Consider the following 20,478-nt stretch of genomic DNA (forward strand, 5'->3'; position numbering starts at 1 on the left):
TTCCACTTCATGATTGTGTCCCACTTGTTGTTGATTCTTCACAAAAAAATACAGTTTTATATATTTATGTTTGAAGCCTGAATTGTGGCAAAAGGTCGCAAAGTTCAAGGGGGCCGAATACTTTCGCAAGGCACTGTAATTGAGGTAATATCTACATGTAGGTAGAGTTAAAGTGACTATGCATAGATAATAAACAGAGCGTAGCAGCAGCATAGATGGGGGGGGGGGGGGCAACATTATGTACAAAACAAGTTACAAACAATGCAAAAAAACAAACATAATAGCACGGTTGGTTAAGAGTCAATAAACGTGTGTGTGTGTGTGTGTGTGTGTGTGTGTGTGTGTGTGTGTGTTGTATCAACAAGGATGCACACTGGCCTCGGCTAACACAATGAAAGCTAATTGGAGAAAACACAAGGACGTCTGGAACGTTCTCTCACTTGACTTCTCTCCAGCTGATCTTCTTTTCTGAGCTGGAAATCACCCAGCATGCTCTGCTCCACTTCACCGGTGGGAGGAACTACAGCTCTGATATGAGGAACTAACATTACTGATATGATTAACAACAAATACTTCACAGCCTTTTGTACATAGGCCAGGGGCACAATGTATGAAAATATGGTTGTATCAGAATCCCCTTTATAATCATTGGCCAGTACGGAGAAATAAGTAAAACCACAAGTCCAAATCCCTATCTCCATCGATGGCTAATTTAGGAAAGGCCCGATTTTAGCTAGCTAGCTAACCACTGGAGGACAACAACACAATGAGATGCAACAATTCAAGTTTTTTTCTGTCAATACTGATGTTTGGCTTGTGATGTGATGTGATTGGTCTGAAGCCAAATCCAAACTGGCTTCCCTTGACACTCTTTTGTTGTTGGTGCGCCTGGACCAATCACAGCTGAGCTCACACAGTTTAGCTCAACGCTGATTGGCTATTATAAAAAATTCAAGGGAGGCAAAATGCTCGTTGGCTTTCGTTGACACTCTTTTGTTGTTGGTGCATCTATGAATCTAGACATCATTGTGAAGGTGGCAAAACGTTTTTCTGGATATCCAGAACTTTACAGACGAAATTCTACAGGGAATTCTACAGAATGAAGAGGTCCCCCCCTCCCAGGTTCCAGAGCCTGTCTAGGGATCTGAATAGACATTTAAATCCGCCTGAAAGAGTACAGTTGTAGTTTTTGTGTTTTATTTACTTTTGAATATTAGAAGTGTTTTTTGTTGTTGTTACATTTACTTAATCTTAATTATTTTGCGTTGGTTTGTCAGTTTCACCCCCCATCCAGTAGATGGCGGCATCCACCTCACGTTATTTGCGGACCGCCATAATACCATGGAAGAAGAAACTATAGCATTCCGGACTGGGACTGTCGGTTGCGCTAGTCGTTAGTAGCATCTGAATATACCAAGCCATGGGGGAGAGTCTGTGCGTTGTTGTGCTCCTTTTGTGTGGGACTCTGATCCCCTTCGTGACCGGTGAGTTTGTCAATTGGAAATCAGTCATTAACAAACATTGTTCAGTCTGTGTGACATTGTAGAGTTTGTTAATGTTTTTTTTTTTTTCCCCTCTCAAAGAGTGAAAGTACATCTTTAAGTTTCGGATGTGGTGAGGGCGAGTCTGACAAAACATGTTACTGTAGCCAGTTAGTGTCTGTTTGGTAACTACATATGTGTAACTGTTTCATATGACTTCATCATAATCAGGGGTTTAAGTACATTATTGGTCTAGAGATGCGTTATGGTCTCTCACGGTCAAAAACATGGACGTAACGTCGTTATGCAGTATTAATTCAATTCAACGGGCTTTATTGGCATGGGAGACGTGTTAACATTGCCAAAGCAAGTGAAGTAGATAATATACAAAAGTGAAATAAACAATACAAATTAACAGTAAACATTACACATACAGAAGTACAAAAACAATAAAGACATTACAAATGTCATATTTTATATATATATATATATATATATATATATATTACAGTGTTGTAACGATGTACAAATAGTTAAAGTACACAAGGGAAAATAAAAACATAAATATGGGTTGTGTTTACAATGGTGTTTGTTCTTCACTGGTTGCCATTTTCTTGTGGCAACATGTCACACATCTTGCTGCTGTGATGGCACACTGTGGGTAGTATTATCTAACTAACTTACTATATCGTTCTTATTTCGCAATATCCACTTCCTCCGTAGTTACTGGGTCCTGAACTAGACCTGTGTATTTCTGAGTGGATTGACTTTAAACATGCAATATGTGTTGTGTGACTCGTGGAGTTGAACAGTTTGTTGTTAATTTAGTTGCTAAAGTAAAACAAGTGTTTGCTTCCATGATGTCACAGGAAACGAACTCGTAAATTACATGGGTGAGACTGGGACCAGTGTTTCACCCCATCTTGGGTTGTAAATGTTGAAATTTGAAATATACACTATGTTGAGGGCATTTAGCCAGTGAGAGAGAGACATTCATTATTTGCTCTGCAGCTGATTGTGAGAGGTCCTTCACATCCTAGCTACTCTAATTAGATCAACCAGATCTCGAGGAAGCAATCAAGAATGTCTGTCTGGCAGGCCTGCAACAAGGATGTCTGTCTGGCAGGCCTGCAACAAGGATGTCTGTCTGGCAGGCCTGCAACAAGGATGTCTGTCTGGCAGGCCTGCAACAAGGATGTCTGTCTGGCAGGCCTGCAACCTCATGACTTTACGATATCCTCTGGTAGTTGCATGGACATCAACCTCGTTTTAGGCTTCAAAACGTCTCCAAATGTATAATCTGAAGAGACTTTGTGGCCAATTCAATCAGATCGGCTTTAGTCCACATTTGCATAGCAGTTGTTTTGGCGATGTCGAACTCAGAAGTGAGTTCGACATCGGGGAGGAAAAAAAAAAAAGAGGTCAAATCATGAGCCAGTGATCTCCGTTAAGTCGGAGTTATAGAAAGATGCTGAGTGGCCGACTTGGATGACCATTCAAAACGATTTTACCAGTCGGAGCTATTTTTTCCCCCCCCCACCACCACAGGTTCCCAGTTGTCTTGAACGCTCAGAAGTCAGAAATGTCCCTAGTTGATTTGATCACAACACTATGGTGCTTTCAAGACATTGAGGAACTCTGTAGCCCCATGTGGTTAGGCTACCACCCTGCATCCCACTGCTGGCTTGCTTCTGAAGCTAAGTTGGGCTGGTCCTGGTTAGTCCTGGTTGGTCCCTGGATGGTCCTGGTTGATCCCTGGATGGTCCTGGTTAGTACTGGTTGGTCCCTGGGTGGGAGACTAGATGTTGCTGGAAGTGGTGTTGGAGGGCCAGTAGGAGGCACTCTTTCCTCTGGTCTAAAAAAAGATCCCAATGCCCCAGGGCAGTGATTGGGGACATTGCCCTGTGTAGGGGTGCTGTCTTTCAGAGTGGATGTTAAACGGGTGTCCTGACTCCCTGTGGTCACTATTTTTTTTTATGTAGGTTAAGCACATGGAGTATTGAGTAGGATTATGTGTTTTCACATGCTAAAGGGATTGCTTTGGATAATAAAACGTTTTTCTTGCTCCATGCTACCTTGTTGATAACATGACCGTGCGGGGGGCAGATAACTGTTGATTTTGAGAAGAGTGCTCCTCCTCCTTCACTGCTTTTGACTGTTCATGTCGTGGGCCATAGCCCGGGGGGGCACTGCGGGTCAGCTTAATCAAACGCCCTCGTTAACTCTATTGTGTTTGTTGTACACTTGTCAATGTTATTGCCGTTGTCTTTCGAGGTTAGATTTATCCCGCGTATTTTCTCCCAAGCTTTGTCCAACTCAAACCTATGGTGTCTTTGTCCTTTCTACCCAGCTGGTGATGACTGTGAGGGATACTTTGACGCCAAGAGCCAATACCAATCCAAGCAGTACTGCGGTACACTCCAGGGGTGCTGTGGAACGTGTCAGAATAGATATTGCTGCAGCAATGTCTTCAAACAGATGGGGACGTCTGAACAGAACAGCTGCTTTTTCAGGTAGGAGGACAAAAAAAACTATAGCTATGTCCTAATCGAATGGTACCCTATGCCCCCATGGGGCCCTAGTCTAAAGTAGCGCCTTATATAGGGAATAGGGTTCCATAGGGCCCTAGTCTAAAGTAGCGCCTTATATAGGGAATAGGGTTCCATAGGGCCCTAGTCTAAAGTAGCGCCTTATATAGGGAATAGGGCTCTGGTTTAAAGTAATGCATTTGGGAAGTATTCAGACCCCTTGACATTTTGGTACGTTTTATTCTAAAAATTGATTGAATCGTTTTTTTTCCCCCTCATCAGTCTACACACAATACCCCATAATGACATCACAGTACCCCATAATGACATCACAATACCCCATAATGACATCACAATACCCCATAAAGACAAAGCAAAAACGTAGACATTTTTGCAAATGTATTAAAAATGAAATCACATATACATAAGTATTCAGACTAGAGGTCGACCGATTAATCTGCATGGCCGATTAATTAGGGCCAATTTCAAAAATCCAGAAAATCACATTGTATGATTTTTAAGTAATTAATTTGCATTTTATTTCATGACATAAGTATTTGATCACTTACCAACCAGTAAGAATTCCAGCTCTCACAGACCTGTTAGTTTTTCTTTAAGAAGCCCTTCCTGTTCTCCACTCATTACCTGTATTAACTGCACCTGTTTGAACTCGTTACCTGTATAAAAGACACCTGTCCACACACTCAATCAAACAGACTCCAACCTCTCCACAATGGCCAAGACCAGAGAGGGTGTAAGGACATCAGGGATAAAATTGTAGACCTGCACAAGGCTGGGATGGGCTACAGGACAATAGGCAAGCAGCTTGGTGAGAAGGCAACAACTGTTGGCGCAATTATTAGAAAATGGAAGAAGTTCAAGATGACGGTCAATCACCCTCGGTCTGGGGCTCCATGCAAGATCTCACCTCGTGGGGCATCAATGATCATGAGGAAGGTGAGGGATCAGCCCAGAACTACACTGCAGGACCTGGTCAATGACCTTAAGAGAGCTGGGACCACAGTCTCAAAGAAAACCATTAGTAACACACTACGCCGTCATGGATTAAAATCCTGCAGCGCACGCAAGGTCCCCCTGCTCAAGCCAGCGCATGTCCAGGCCCGTCTGAAGTTTTACAATGACAATCTGGATGATCCAGAGGAGGAATGGGAGAAGGTCTGACGATACAAAAATAGAGCTTTTTGGTCTAAACTCCACTCGCCGTGTTTGGAGGAAAAAGAAGGATGAGTACAACCCCAAGAACACCATCCAACCATGAAGCATGGAGGTGGAAACATTCTTTGGAGATGCTTTTCTGCAAAGGGGACAGGACGACTGCACCGTATTGAGGGGAGGATGGATGGGGCCATGTATCGCGATATCTTGAGATCACACAGTAAGAGCATTAAAGGTGGGTCGTGGCTGGGTCTTCCAGCATGACAACGACCCGAAACCCACAGCCAGGGCAACTAAGGAGTGGCTCCGTAAGAAGCATCTCAAGGTCCTGGAGTGGCCTAGCCAGTCTCCAGACCTGAACCCAATAGAACATCTTTGGAGGGAACTGAAAGTCCGTATTGCCCAGCGACAGCCCCAAAACCTGAAGGATCTGGAGAAGGTCTGTATGGAGGAGTGGGCCAAAATCTCTGCTGCGGTGTGTGCAAACCTGGTCAAGAACTACAGGAAACGTATGATCTCTGTAATTGCAAACAAAGGTTTCTGTACCAAATATTAAGTTCTGCTTTTCTGATGTATCAAATACTTATGTCATGCAATAAAATGCAAATTAATTACTTAAAAATCATACAATGTGATTTTCTGGATTTTTGTTTTAGATTCCGTCTCTCACAGTTGAAGTGTACCTATGATAAAAATTACAGACCTCTACATGCTTTGTAAAGTAGGAAAACCTGCAAAATCGGCAGTGTATCAAATACTTGTTCTCCCCACTGTGTATATTTTTAAACCTGCATATTTAAGTTTAAAAGAAATTAATATTAGCAGGCAATATTAACTAGGGAAATGGTGTCACTTCTCTTGCGTTCAGTGTAAGCAGAGTCAGGGTATATGCAGCAGTTTGGGCCGTCCGGCTCGTTGCGAACTGTGTCAAGACCATTTCATCCTAACAAAGACTACTTAATTTGCCATGATTATAACATTGAAGGTTGTGCAATGTAACAGCAATATTTAGACTTAGGGATGCCACCCATTTGATAAAATATGGAACGGTTCTGTATTTCAGTGAAAGAATTAATGTTTTGTTTTTCAAAATGATAGTCTCCGGATTTGACCATATTAATGACCTAAGGCTCATATTTCTGTGTTTATTATATTATAATTAAGCCTATGATTTGATAGAGTAGTCTGACTGAGCGGTGGTAGACAGCAGCATTCATTCAAACAGCACTTTCCTCCATTTGCGAGAGAAATAGTCCTATAATTCCTATAATAACTACTTACTAAAACTTCTTACCGGGGAATATTGAAGACTCATGTTAAAAGGAACCAGCAGGTTTCATGTTCTGAGCAAGAAACTTAAATGTTAGCTTTTTTACATGGCACTTATTGCACTTTAACATTCTTCTCCAACACTGCATTTTTGCATTATTTATTTATGTAAAGTTAAAATAAGTGTTCATTCAGTATTGTTGTAATTGTCATTATTACAAATATATATAAAAATCGGCCAATTAAATCGGTAGTGGCTTTTTTTTGTCCTCCAATAATCGGTATCAGAGTTCGTTGAAAAACCATAATCGGTCAACCTCTAATTCAGACCGTTTACTCAGTACTTTTGTTGAAGCATCTTTGGCAGCGATTACAGCCTCGAGTCTTCTTGGGTATGACGCTACAAGCTTGGCACACCTGTATTTGGCGAGTTTCTCCTATTCTTCTCTGCAGATCCTCTCAAGCTCTGTCAGGTTGGATGGGGAGGGTCGCTGCACAGCTATTTTCAGGTCTCTCCAGAGATGTTAGATCGGGTTCAAGTCTGGGCTCTGGCTGGGACACTCAAGGACATTCAGAGACTTGTCCCGAAGCCACTCTTGAGTTGTCTTGGCTGTGTTCTTAGGGTCGTTGTCCTGTTGGAAGTTGAACCTTCGCCCCAGTCTGAGGTCCTGAGCGCTCTGGAGCAGGTTTTCATCAAGGATCTCTCTGTACTTTGCTCCATTTATCTTTCCCTTGATCCTGACTAGTCTCCCAGTCCCTGCCACTAAAAAACATCCCCACAACGTGTTTTACTGTAGTTATTTATTTTATTTAACTAGGCAAGTCACTTTAGGGATAGTACCAGGGTTCCTCCAGACGTGACGCTTGGCATTCAGGCCAAAGAGTTCAATCTTTGTTTCATCTGACCAAAGAATCTTGTTTCTCATGGTCAGTGAGTCCTTTTAGGTGTCTTTTGGCAAACTCCAAGTGGGCTGTCATGTGGCTTTTACTGAGCAGTGGCTTCCGTCTGGCCACTCTACCATAAAGGCCTGATTGGTGGAGTGCTGAAGATGATGGTTGTCCTTCTGGAAGGTTCTCCCATCTCCACAGAGGAACTCTAGAGCTCTGTCAGAGTGACCATCGAGTTCTTGGTCTTCTCCCTGACCAAGGCCCTTCTCCCCCGATTGCTCAATTTGGCCGGACGGCCAGCTCTAGGAAGAGTCTTGGTGGTTCCAAACAACTTCCATTTAAGAATGATGGAGGCCACTGTGTTCTTGGGGACCTGTGTTCTTGGGGAAATGTTTTGGTACCCTTCCCCAGATCTGTGCCTTCCCAATCCTGTCTCTGAGCTCTACGGACAATTCCTTCGACCTCATGGCTTGTTTTTTTTTTAGCTCTGACATGCACTGTCAACTGTGGGACCTAGAGATAGACAGGTGTGTGCCTTTCCAAATCATGTCCACTCAATTGAATTCGCCACAGGTGGACTCCAATCAAGTCGTAGAAACATGAAGGATGATCAATGGAAACAGGATGTATCTGAGCTCAATGTTGAATCACATAGTAAAGGGTCTGAATACTTATTTACAAAACCTGTTTTCGCTTTGTCATTATGGGGTATTGTGTGTAGATTCAATTAGGATTTTTTTTCAATTTAATCCATTTTTTAAATAAGGTTGTAACGTAACAAAATGTGGAAAAAAGGTCAAGGGGTCTGAATACTTTCCGATAGGGAGCCATTTGAGACTGACTCGAAGATTAAACCACTGACCATGTGGTTCAGTGAACTGTGCTCGTGTGATTATTGCAAACCTGGCCTGAGACCTGAAGAACATTGAAAAACATTTATTTTATTGCACTAAGGCTGAAACCCACAGCCGATTGAGTTAGCCTGATTGTGAAACCCATTCTGTCAACAAAGATGTGAACTATAGCCCCTCACTTCCTCTTTAAAACCAAGCTCTTTTCAGATCAGTGAAACGAAACTTTGCAACAAGCATCCGTCCTTGTAATACATGAACAGGCACATGTCACCACCCCATCAGAACAGGAGCAGGTGCAGAGTAGACACCCCCTCCACCCCCCCTAAATCAACCTCACGAGAGTTGCAGCATCAACACAACTTCAAACTTGAGGGGTATATAAAACAGGATCAATGAATTAGCCAGCTAACTTGAGGGGTATATAAAACCGGATCAATGAATTAGCCAGCTAACTTTGATCAACAAGCAGAAATAATTTTGTCTGATTCATTTAGAAAGCTAAATGTGTTTTTGATGGAATCAATTAATCCATGCCCATATCAAGTTTTATCTTTATAAACATTTTACAAATAAACGCTATTTCAGATTATTTAGAACATTTCGCTGGTCAACTCCTTGATCCTGCTTCGTAGTATACCCCTACTGTATATTTGGCTGCACAGGGCTAACATGCAAATCTAATTAATGCAAATCTATATCTATATGATGTAATGCTTTATGCAACAGTACAATTGTTTCATGATCTGGCTTTGTTAGTTCAGAAATAAATGTTTTGTTTTTCTCTCTGACTGATTTGTTGTGTTTCTCTATTCCAGTAGCAGCAGCAGCACGTTCACCATCTGGCCATTCATCGCAATACCTGTCATCTTGGTGATTATTTTCATCTCTTGCTGCGTGTGTCCCTGTTGCTGCATGTACAACATGTGCCGGAAGCCCAGACGTAAGTCTCTCCTTTTGATCACAACACGCTTCCTGAAGCCCCGGTGTACGTTACAGCCTTGCAGAAGTATTCATCCCCCTTTGTTGTTTTTACTATTTTGTTGCTTTACAACCTGTAATTTAAATTTAATTTAAATTTAATGTAATGGACATACACAAAATAGTCCAAATTTGTGAAGTGAAATGAGAAATACAACTTTAATAATTAATTAATAATAAATCATTAATAACTGAAAAGTGGTGTGTCTCCATAGACAAACATTGCCAGTAGAATGGCCTTACTGAAGAACTCAGTAACTCAAGAACTCGACTTTCAATGTGGCACCGTGATGGGATGCTTTCCAACAAGTCAGTTCGGTAAATTTCTGCCCTGATAAAGCTGCCCTGGTCAACTGTAAGTGCATATGTATTCACCCCCTTTGCTATGAAGCCCCTAAATAAGATCTGGTGCAACCAATTACCTTCAGAAGTCACATGATTAGTTAGATTGCACACAGATGGATTTTTTTTTAAAAGTGTCACATGATCTGTCACATGATCTCAAAGTTGTGGAGAAGTACATATCAGGGTTGGGTTATAAAAAAATATCAGAAACTTTGAACATCCCACAGAGCACCATTAAATCCATTATTAAAAAATGGAAAGAATATGGCACCACAACAAACCTGACAAGAGAGGGCCGCCCACCAAAACTCACAGAACAGGCAAGGAGGACATTAAATCAGCGAGGCAACAAAGAGACCAAAGATAACCCTGGAGGAGCTGCAAAGCTCCTCAGTGGAGATTGGAGTATCTGTCCATAGGACCACTTTAAGCCGTACACTCCACAGAGCTGGGCTTTATGGAAAAGTGGCCCAAAAAAAATAAGCAAACACGTTTGGTGTTTGCCAAAAGGCATGTGGGAGACTCCCCAAATATATGGAAGAAGTTACTCTGGTCAGATGATACTAGGAATGAACTGGTCAGAATTGAAGTAATGATGGATGGCGCTAAATACAGGGAAATTCTTGAAGGAAACCTGTTTCAGTCTTCCAGAGATTTGAGACTGGGACGGAGGTTCACCTTCCAGCAGGACAATGACCCTAAGTATACTGCTAAAGCAACACTCGAGTGGTTTAAGTGGAAACATTTAAATGTATTGGAATGGCCTAGTCAAAGCCCAGACCTCAATCCAATTGAGAATATGTGGTATGACTTAAAGATTAATGTACACAAGCGGAACCCATCCAACTTGAAGGAGCAGTTTTGCCTTGAAGAATGGGCAATAACCCCAGTGGCTAGATGTGCCAAGCTTATAGAGACATACACCAAGAGACTTGCAGCTGTAATTGCTGCAAAAGGTGGCTCTACAAAGTATTGACTTTGGGGGGTGAATAGTTACGCACGCTCAAGTTCTGTTTTTGTCTTATTTCTTGTTTGTTTGACAAAAAAATATTTTGCCTCTTCAAAGTGGTAGGCATGTTGTGTATGTGTAAATCAAATGATACAACACCCCCCCCCCCCCCCCCCCCCCCCCCAAAAAAAAATGGCAAGGCAACAAAATAGGAAAAATACTGAATACTTCCGCAAGCCACTATGTCTCCTTTGATCACAACATGATAAAACACAATACAAATATGCTGATTGATTTTAGATTTAAAACAATTATATTAACTATTTGTTTATATTCTCAATGACCTATGTGTAGTCTGGGGGTCAGTTCTGACTGTAGTATCTGTGTAGTCTGGGGGTCAGTTCTGACTGTAGTATCTCTGTGTAGTCTGGGGGGGTCAGTTCTGACTGTAGTATCTGTGTAGTCTGGGGGTCAGTTCTGACTGTAGTATCTGTGTAGTCTGGGCGAGTCAGTTCTGACAGTAGTATCTGTGTAGTCTGGGGGGGGTCAGTTCTGACTGTAGTATCTGTGTAGTCTGGGGGGGGTCAGTTCTGACTGTAGTATCTGTGTAGTCTGGGGGGGGTCAGTTCTGACTGTAGTATCTGTGTAGTCTGGGGGGGGTCAGTTCTGACTGTAGTATCTGTGTAGTCTGGGGGGGGGGTCAGTTCTGACTGTAGTATCTGTGTAGTCTGGGGGGGGTCAGTTCTGACTGTAGTATCTGTGTAGTCTGGGGGGGTCAGTTCTGACTGTAGTATCCGTGTAGTCTGATGGGGGGGGGGGGGGGGGGGGTCAGTTCTGACTGTAGTATCGGGGGGGTCAGTTCTGACTGTAGTATCTGTGTAGTCTGGGGGAGGTCAGTTCTGACTGTAGTATCTGTGTAGTCTGGGGGGGTCAGTTCTGACTGTAGTATCTGTGTAGTCTGGGGGGGTCAGTTCTGACTAGTATCTGTGTAGTCTGGGGGGGGGTCAGTTCTGACTGTAGTATCTGTGTAGTCTGGGGGGGTCAGTTCTGACTGTAGTATCTGTGTAGTCTGGGGGGGGTCAGTTCTGACTGTAGTATCTGTGTAGTCTGGGGGGGGTCAGTTCTGACTGTAGTATCTGTGTAGTCTGGGGGGGGTCAGTTCTGACTGTAGTATCTGTGTAGTCTGGGGGGGGTCAGTTCTGACTGTAGTATCTGTGTAGTCTGGGGGGGGTCAGTTCTGACTGTAGTATCTGTGTAGTTTGGGGGGGGGGGCAGTTCTGACTGTAGTATCTGTGTAGTCTGGGGGGGGTCAGTTCTGACTGTAGTATCTGTGTAGTCTGGGGGGGGTCAGTTCTGACTGTAGTATCTGTGTAGTCTGGGGGGGGTCAGTTCTGACTGTAGTATCTGTGTAGTCTGGGGGGGGTCAGTTCTGACTGTAGTATCGGGGGGGTCAGTTCTGACTGTAGTATCTGTGTAGTCTGGGGGGGGTCAGTTCTGACTGTAGTATCTGTGTAGTCTGGGGGGGGTCAGTTCTGACTGTAGTATCTGTGTAGTCTGGGGGGGGTCAGTTCTGACTGTAGTATCTGTGTAGTCTGGGGGGGGTCAGTTCTGACTGTAGTATCTGTGTAGTCTGGGGGGGGTCAGTTCTGACTGTAGTATCTGTGTAGTCTGGGGGGGGTCAGTTCTGACTGTAGTATCTGTGTAGTCTGGGGGGGGTCAGTTCTGACTGTAGTATCGGGGGGGTCAGTTCTGACTGTAGTATCTGTGTAGTCTGGGGGAGGTCAGTTCTGACTGTAGTATCTGTGTAGTCTGGGGGGGTCAGTTCTGACTGTAGTATCTGTGTAGTCTGGGGGGGTCAGTTCTGACTAGTATCTGTGTAGTCTGGGGGGGGGTCAGTTCTGACTGTAGTATCTGTGTAGTCTGGGGGGGTCAGTTCTGACTGTAGTATCTGTGTAGTCTGGGGGGGGTCAGTTCTGACTGTAGTATCTGTGTAGTCTGGGGGGGGTCAGTTCTGACTGTAGTATCTGTGTAGTCTGGGGGGGGTCAGTTCTGACTGTAGTATCTGTGTAGTCTGGGGGGGGTCAGTTCTGACTGTAGTATCTGTGTAGTCTGGGGGGGGTCAGTTCTGACTGTAGTATCTGTGTAGTCTGGGGGGGGGGGTCAGTTCTGACTGTAGTATCTGTGTAGTTTGGGGGGGGGGGCAGTTCTGACTGTAGTATCTGTGTAGTCTGGGGGTCAGTGTTTAGTAGAGTTAAGTTCAACAAGGCTTCAGTTCGCAGGCAAACATGTTACTTAGTAGCAATTTCAGTAGAATGAACATTCCAGAATGTTACGGTGAAGCCACAAATAGCTACTTTTTCCGGCAACATTCAAACTTTAAATTAAACCATATTTCGAAATGTACTGTATTATTTGTAGTGGCAGTTTAGACCTGAAACAGACACACGCTCCTCCGAACAGTACCTTCTCAGACACAAAACAAATGGAATGCTTTAGCTAAAGTTAACAATATTTTCCTTGTTGAACACACCTCAGGTTTCTGTTTGTGGTTAAATGCTGCCCATTCATATGGAGCAGACAGCCACTATGAGCCCTATGGGTAGTGCACTACTTTAGACCAGAGCCCTATGGGTAGTGCACTACTTTAGACCAGATCCCTATGGGTAGTACACTACTTTAGACCAGAGCCTTATGGGTAGTGCCCTACTTTAGACCAGAGCCCTATGGGTAGTACACTACTTTAGACCAGAGCCCTATGGGGGTAGTGCACTACTTTAGACCAGAGCCCTATGGGGGTAGTGCACTACTGTAGACCAGAGCCCTGTGGGTAGTACACTACTTTAGACCAGAGCCCTATGTGTAGTGAACTACTTTAGACCAGAGCCCTATGGGTAGTGAACTACTTTAGACCAGAGCCCTATGGGTAGTGCACTACTTTAGACCAGAGCCCTGTGGGGGTAGTGCACTACTGTAGACCAGAGCCCTATGGGTAGTGTCCTACTGTAGACCAGAGCCCTGTGGGTAGTGTTCTACTGTAGACCAGAGCCCTATGGGTAGTGTCCTACTGTAGACCAGAGCCCTGTGGGTAGTGAACTACTTTAGACCAGAGCCCTGTGGGTAGTACACTACTTTAGACCAGAGCCCTATGGGTAGTGTCCTACTGTAGACAAGAGCCCTATGGGTAGTGAACTACTTTAGACCAGAGCCCTATGGGTAGTGGAACTACTTTAGACCAGAGCCCTATGGGTAGTGTTCTACTGTAGACCAGAGCCCTATGGGTAGTGTTCTACTGTAGACCAGAGCCCTATGGGTAGTGCACTACTGTAGACCAGAGCCCTATGGGTAGTGCTCTACTGTAGACCAGAGCCCTGTGGGTAGTGAACTACTGTAGACCAGAGCCCTATGGGTAGTGTTCTACTGTAGACCAGAGCCCTGTGGGTAGTGTTCTACTGTAGACCAGAGCCCTGTGGGTAGTGTTCTACTGTAGACCAGAGCCCTATGGGTAGTGTTCTACTGTAGACCAGAGCCCTATGGGTAGTGTTCTACTGTAGACCAGAGCCCTATGGGTAGTGAACTACTTTAGACCAGAGCCCTGTGGGTAGTGTTCTACTGTAGACCAGAGCCCTATGGGTAGTGTTCTACTGTAGACCAGAGCCCTATGGGTAGTGGAACTACTGTAGACCAGAGCCCTATGGGTAGTGTTCTACTGTAGACCAGAGCCCTATGGGTAGTGTCCTACTGTAGACCAGAGCCCTATGGGTAGTGTTCTACTTTAGACCAGAGCCCTGTGGGTAGTACACTGCTTTAGACCAGAGCCCTGTGGGTAGTGCTCTACTGTAGACCAGAGCCCTGTGGGTAGTGAACTACTGTAGACCAGAGCCCTATGGGTAGTGTTCTACTGTAGACCAGAGCCCTATGGGTAGTGTTCTACTGTAGACCAGAGCCCTATGTGTAGTGAACTACTTTAGACCAGAGCCCTATGGGTAGTGAACTACTTTAGACCAGAGCCCTATGGGTAGTGCACTACTTTAGACCAGAGCCCTGTGGGGGTAGTGCACTACTGTAGACCAGAGCCCTATGGGTAGTGTCCTACTGTAGACCAGAGCCCTGTGGGTAGTGTTCTACTGTAGACCAGAGCCCTATGGGTAGTGTCCTACTGTAGACCAGAGCCCTGTGGGTAGTGAACTACTTTAGACCAGAGCCCTGTGGGTAGTACACTACTTTAGACCAGAGCCCTATGGGTAGTGTCCTACTGTAGACAAGAGCCCTATGGGTAGTGAACTACTTTAGACCAGAGCCCTATGGGTAGTGGAACTACTTTAGACCAGAGCCCTATGGGTAGTGTTCTACTGTAGACCAGAGCCCTATGGGTAGTGTTCTACTGTAGACCAGAGCCCTATGGGTAGTGCACTACTGTAGACCAGAGCCCTATGGGTAGTGCTCTACTGTAGACCAGAGCCCTGTGGGTAGTGAACTACTGTAGACCAGAGCCCTATGGGTAGTGTTCTACTGTAGACCAGAGCCCTATGGGTAGTGTTCTACTGTAGACCAGAGCCCTGTGGGTAGTGTTCTACTGTAGACCAGAGCCCTATGGGTAGTGTTCTACTGTAGACCAGAGCCCTATGGGTAGTGTTCTACTGTAGACCAGAGCCCTATGGGTAGTGAACTACTTTAGACCAGAGCCCTGTGGGTAGTGTTCTACTGTAGACCAGAGCCCTATGGGTAGTGGAACTACTGTAGACCAGAGCCCTATGGGTAGTGTTCTACTGTAGACCAGAGCCCTATGGGTAGTGTCCTACTGTAGACCAGAGCCCTATGGGTAGTGTTCTACTTTAGACCAGAGCCCTGTGGGTAGTACACTGCTTTAGACCAGAGCCCTGTGGGTAGTGCTCTACTGTAGACCAGAGCCCTGTGGGTAGTGAACTACTGTAGACCAGAGCCCTATGGGTAGTGTTCTACTGTAGACCAGAGCCCTATGGGTAGTGTTCTACTGTAGACCAGAGCCCTATGGGTAGTGAACTACTTTAGACCAGAGCCCTATGGGTAGTGTTCTACTGTAGACCAGAGCCCTATGGGTAGTGTTCTACTGTAGACCAGAGCCCTATGGGTAGTACACTGCTTTAGACTAGAGCCCTGTGGGTAGTGACCTACTGTAGACCAGAGCCCTATGGGTAGTGTTCTACTGTAGACCAGAGCCCTATGGGTAGTGTCCTACTGTAGACCAGAGCCCTGTGGGTAGTGTTCTACTTTAGACCAGAGCCCTGTGGGTAGTGTTCTACTGTAGACCAGAGCCCTGTGGGTAGTGCACTACTTTAGACCAGAGCCCTATGGGTTGTGTTCTACTTTAGACCAGAGCCCTGTGGGTAGTGAACTACTGTAGACCAGAGCCCTATGGGTAGTGTTCTACTGTAGACCAGAGCCCTATGGGTAGTGTTCTACTTTAGACCAGAGCCCTGTGGGTAGTACACTGCTTTAGACCAGAGCCCTGTGGGTAGTGAACTACTGTAGACCAGAGCCCTGTGGGTAGTGAACTACTGTAGACCAGAGCCCTGTGGGTAGTGAACTACTGTAGACCAGAGCCCTGTGGGTAGTGCACTACTGTAGACCAGAGCCCTGTGGGTAGTGAACTACTGTAGACCAGAGCCCTGTGGGTAGTGAACTACTGTAGACCAGAGCCCTGTGGGTAGTACACTGCTTTAGACCAGAGCCCTGTGGGTAGTGAACTACTGTAGACCAGAGCCCTATGGGTAGTGAACTACTGTAGACCAGAGCCCTATGGGTAGTGCACTACTGTAGACCAGAGCCCTATGGGTAGTGTTCTACTGTAGACCAGAGCCCTGTGGGTAGTGTCCTACTGTAGACCAGAGCCCTGTGGGTAGTGAACTACTGTAGACCAGAGCCCTATGGGTAGTGTTCTACTGTAGACCAGAGCCCTATGGGTAGTGTTCTACTTTAGACCAGAGCCCTGTGGGGTAGTGAACTACTGTAGACCAGAGCCCTGTGGGTAGTGAACTACTTTAGACCAGAGCCCTGGGGGTAGTGTTCTACTTTAGACCAGAGCGAGTATTCTACTTCCTGTAACGCGTTGAGAAGCCGTGGAAGTATTCTACTTCCTCTGACACGTTTCTTATTGGATGTTCCTTCCGTGTTTCACGCTTGTTAGAACAGTTGTCTCGTTTGGTGCCGACTGAACAGGAACCAGGCTGACCTGGGCTGTTGGAGTGAGAATTTCTCTTGTTTTCGTGGCATTTCATTAAAAAAAAAAAGTGTTATCCTGTTTGGTGTCTATTGAACATGTGCCTGTTGAATCTGTGGTTAGAATGATAACAGGTGGGTTTGTTCCAGCCAATGAGTCTGACTCATACTTTCCCTAGCAACCCACCACAGGGGGCGGAGCCTTCAGAGCCCTCTGTCATACAGGAAGTGGTCAGACCACTCCCACTTGGAACCCTGACAAGGCCTTGGCGGTGGGAGGAATCCACAAACAAAGGATAGTGTATCCCAAACGGTTCCCTAATATAGTTCACTACTTTTGACCTGAAGTGCAGTGTATATAAAGGAATAGGTTGTCATTTGGAATGCACACATGAGGGTTGATTTCAGACAACACCCAATTATGTAACCTCTTCTTCCCCTCCTTACAATGGAGAAGGAATCTAGTGTTTGTCTAATCTAACAGCTCTTTTCGAGTTCAGGGAGAAAAAAAAACCTCTTGTTTGGAATTCGAAACAAGAATGCATACATTTTAAGCATTGCTGATAACTGTAAGATTAGCTTAAGTACATTTGGAAACGGGTATTTTTTTAAAGTTTTTATTTATTTATTTTACATTTTACCCCTTTTTCTCCCCAATTTCATGGTATCCAATTGTTTTTAGTAGCTACTATCTTGTCTCATTGCTACAACTCCCGTACGGGCTCGGGAGAGACGAAGGTTGAAAGTCACGCGTCCTCCGATACACAACCCAACCAAGCCGTACTGCTTCTTAACACAGCGCGCATCGAACCCGGAAGCCAGCCGCACCTGGCAACCTTGGTTAGCGCGCACTGCGCCCGGCCCGCCACGGGAGTCGCTGGTGCGTGATGAGACAAGGATATCCCTACCGGCCAAGCACTCCCTAACCCGGACGACTCTAGGCCAATTGTGCGTCGCCCCACGGACCTCCCGGTCGCGGCCGGTTACGACAGAGCCTGGGCACGAACCCAGAGTCTCTGATGGCACAGCTGGCGCTGCAGCGCCCTTAACCACTGCGCCACCCGGGAGGCCCTGGAAACTGGTAATTTTAACAGGTTGTTGTTTGACTTTAAAAAACATATATAAATGAACACTTCTTGTAAATGTGTGTTTGAACCAGTGGCATTTAAGCCTTAACCAGAATCCACAGACACAGATGTGATAGCCCAGCATTCCATGACATAACTACGTGGCTCCTCCCCCAACGTTGTGCTCCTCCCCCAACGTTGTGCTCCTCCCCCAACGTTGTGCTCCTCCCCCAACGTTGTGCTCCTTCCCCACATTCCTTTTCATCTGAATGGTCTTGACGGAGAAAGTATTTGAGCTGCGCTGAGAATTTAAAAAAAAAAAAAGTATGAAAGCCAACAGTCCAATATTGTAGAACACTGCTGTGCTTACCCAAATACATTTTGGACTGATAGAAGCTTTATACCCTCTGTACTGAGCTGACCGGGGCGTCCCACTTCCTGTTCTGATCATCAGGCTTCATTTCTGGCCTGTCCCTCAGTATGTCTGTCAGCACAGTTCTCCGCTTCCACCTACATAGTTTAGGCTGTGGTTTACAAATCAAATGTATTTATATATCCCTTCGTACATCATATATATATATATATATATATATATATATCCCTTCGTACATCAGCTGATCTCAAAGTGCTGTAACAGAAACCCAGCCTAAAACCCCAAACAGAAAGCAATGCAGGTGTAGAAGCACGGTGGCTAGGAAAAAAAAAACTCCCTAGAAAGGCCCAAAACCACAGAAGAAGCCAAGAGAGGAACCAGTACACTGTTGATATCAGAAACATCCTTCTAAACAGACACTAGGGCTTTTCAACAACGGCTTCACTAGGTTCTCCTTCACCACACCCATTTCTCCTTCCTCCTTCACCACACCCATTTCTCCTTCACCACACCCATTTCTCCTTCACCACACCCATTTCTCCTTCACCACACCCATTTCTCCTTCACCACACCCATTTCTCCTTCACCACACCCATTTCTCCTTCACCACACCCATTTCTCCTTCACCACACCCATTTATCCTTCACCACACCCATTTCTCCTTCACCACACCCATTTCTCCTTCACCACACCCATTTCTCCTTCACCACACCCATTTCTCCTTCACCACACCCATTTCTCCTTCACCACACCCATTTCAACAAATAGTTGTTAGACGCTTCAATAAAGAGCTGTGTGAACTAACCTCTGATTTATTGTCTGCCTTATTCCATACAGCGGTGATAGCCACGACCTCCCACACCACAGTGGTGAACACCCAGTTCACCCAGCAACCCCAGCAGCCCGTCCAGCCCTACCAGGGTGGCCCCCAGTACCCAGCCTACCAGCCCGTACCCGTCCAGCCTGGGTATGGGGCTCAGCCTCAACCCGGCTACGGAGGAGGGCAGCCCATGCCCACAGCACTGGGCTACCAGGGACAGCCCCTCCAGCCAGGACCACCCCCCCCCTACCAAGAGACTGGTAAGTGATATACACGTACAGGTGATGATGTAATGGCACCCTTTTTATGCGCCCTCCTATAGGTTTTAACTCCAACCCTGTTCCTGGAGAGCTACCCTCCTATAGGTTAACTCCAACCCTGTTCCTGGAGAGCTACCCTCCTGTAGGTTTTAACTCCAGCCCTGTTCCTGGAGAGCTACCCTCCTGTAGGTTTTAACTCCAGCCCTGTTCCTGGAGAGCTACCCTCCTGTAGGTTTTAACTCCAACCCTGTTCCTGGAGAGCTCCCCTCCTGTAGGGGTTTAACTCCAACCCTACAGGAGGGTAGCTCTCCAGGACCAGGGTTGGAGTTAAAACCTACAGGATGGTCTCTCCAGGTTGCTGTCGAAGCATTCTAGTTCCACCTTATGACTAGTTTCCCAAAAAACACCACCTCTGTCTGGTGTGGTAAAGTCCTCTCTCTCTCTCTCTCTCTCTCAGGTTCAGCCTATCCTCCTGCTATCCAAGTGCCTTATAGTCAGGCTGGGTTCAGTCCAGGACAACCATCTTACCCCTTCCAGCCTCCAGCTCAGCCCGGCTACCCAGCCCAGCAGCCCAGCCACCCAGCCCAAGCTGGCGCGCCTCCCGCTCAGCCTGACTTCCTCTCTGCCCAGCCTGCCTACAACCCTGCCTTCGTGGACTCCCAACCTCCGAAGACTGGCTACTGAGCCAATTCTCCATCACTGTCTGACGCAGTTCTCCCTCATAATTCTCCATCACCCACTGACGCAGTTCTCCCTCCCATTCTCCATCACCCACTGTCTGACGCAGTTCTCCCTCATAATTCTCCATCACCCACTGACGCAGTTCTCCCTCCCATTCTCCATCACCCACTGTCGCAGTTCTCCCTCCCATTTTCCATCACCCACTGACGCAGTTCTCCCTCCCATTCTCCATCACCCACTGACGCAGTTCTCCCTCCCATTCTCCATCACCCACTGACGCAGTTCTCCCTCCCATTCTCCATCACCCACTGACGCAGTTCTCCCTCCCATTCTCCATCACCCACTGACGCAGTTCTCCCTCCCATTCTCCATCACCCACTGACGCAGTTCTCCCTCCCATTCTCCATCACCCACTGACGCAGTTCTCCCTCCCATTCTCCATCACCCACTGACGCAGTTCTCCCTCCCATTCTCCATCACCCACTGACGCAGTTCTCCCTCCCATTCTCCATCACCCACTGACGCAGTTCTCCCTCCCATTCTCCATCACCCACTGACGCAGTTCTCCCTCCCATTCTCCATCACTGTCTGACGCAGTTCTCCCTCCCATTCTC

At 46.0% G+C, this 20,478-nt stretch overlaps 1 protein-coding gene across 1 annotated transcript; it reads left to right on the forward strand.

Moving 5' to 3' along the window:
* The first annotated feature begins 1,346 nt into the window (after window positions 1-1,346).
* LOC110488455 (protein shisa-5-like) lies at window positions 1,347-20,201 on the forward strand. The gene is made up of 5 exons (XM_036984285.1): window positions 1,347-1,484; window positions 3,832-3,994; window positions 9,012-9,136; window positions 18,941-19,183; window positions 19,641-20,201. Exons 1-5 carry the CDS (start codon window positions 1,421-1,423, stop codon window positions 19,865-19,867), a joined length of 822 nt encoding a protein of 273 aa, XP_036840180.1. The 5' UTR covers window positions 1,347-1,420; the 3' UTR covers window positions 19,868-20,201.
* Window positions 20,202-20,478: the final 277 nt, after the last annotated feature.

Source organism: Oncorhynchus mykiss, chromosome 7, assembly GCF_013265735.2.
Source record: "Oncorhynchus mykiss isolate Arlee chromosome 7, USDA_OmykA_1.1, whole genome shotgun sequence".
In the NCBI taxonomy this organism is placed as follows: domain Eukaryota; kingdom Metazoa; phylum Chordata; class Actinopteri; order Salmoniformes; family Salmonidae; genus Oncorhynchus; species Oncorhynchus mykiss.

Coding starts and splice junctions, on each gene's coding strand:
- LOC110488455 (XM_036984285.1), top strand. CDS start 1,421: ATGGGGGAGAGTCTGTGCGTTGTTGTGCTCCTTTTGTGTGGGACTCTG. Junction 1,485..3,831: donor TCTGATCCCCTTCGTGACCG/GTGAGTTTGTCA, acceptor CTTTCTACCCAG/CTGGTGATGACTGTGAGGGA. Junction 19,184..19,640: donor CCCCCCCTACCAAGAGACTG/GTAAGTGATATA, acceptor TCTCTCTCTCAG/GTTCAGCCTATCCTCCTGCT.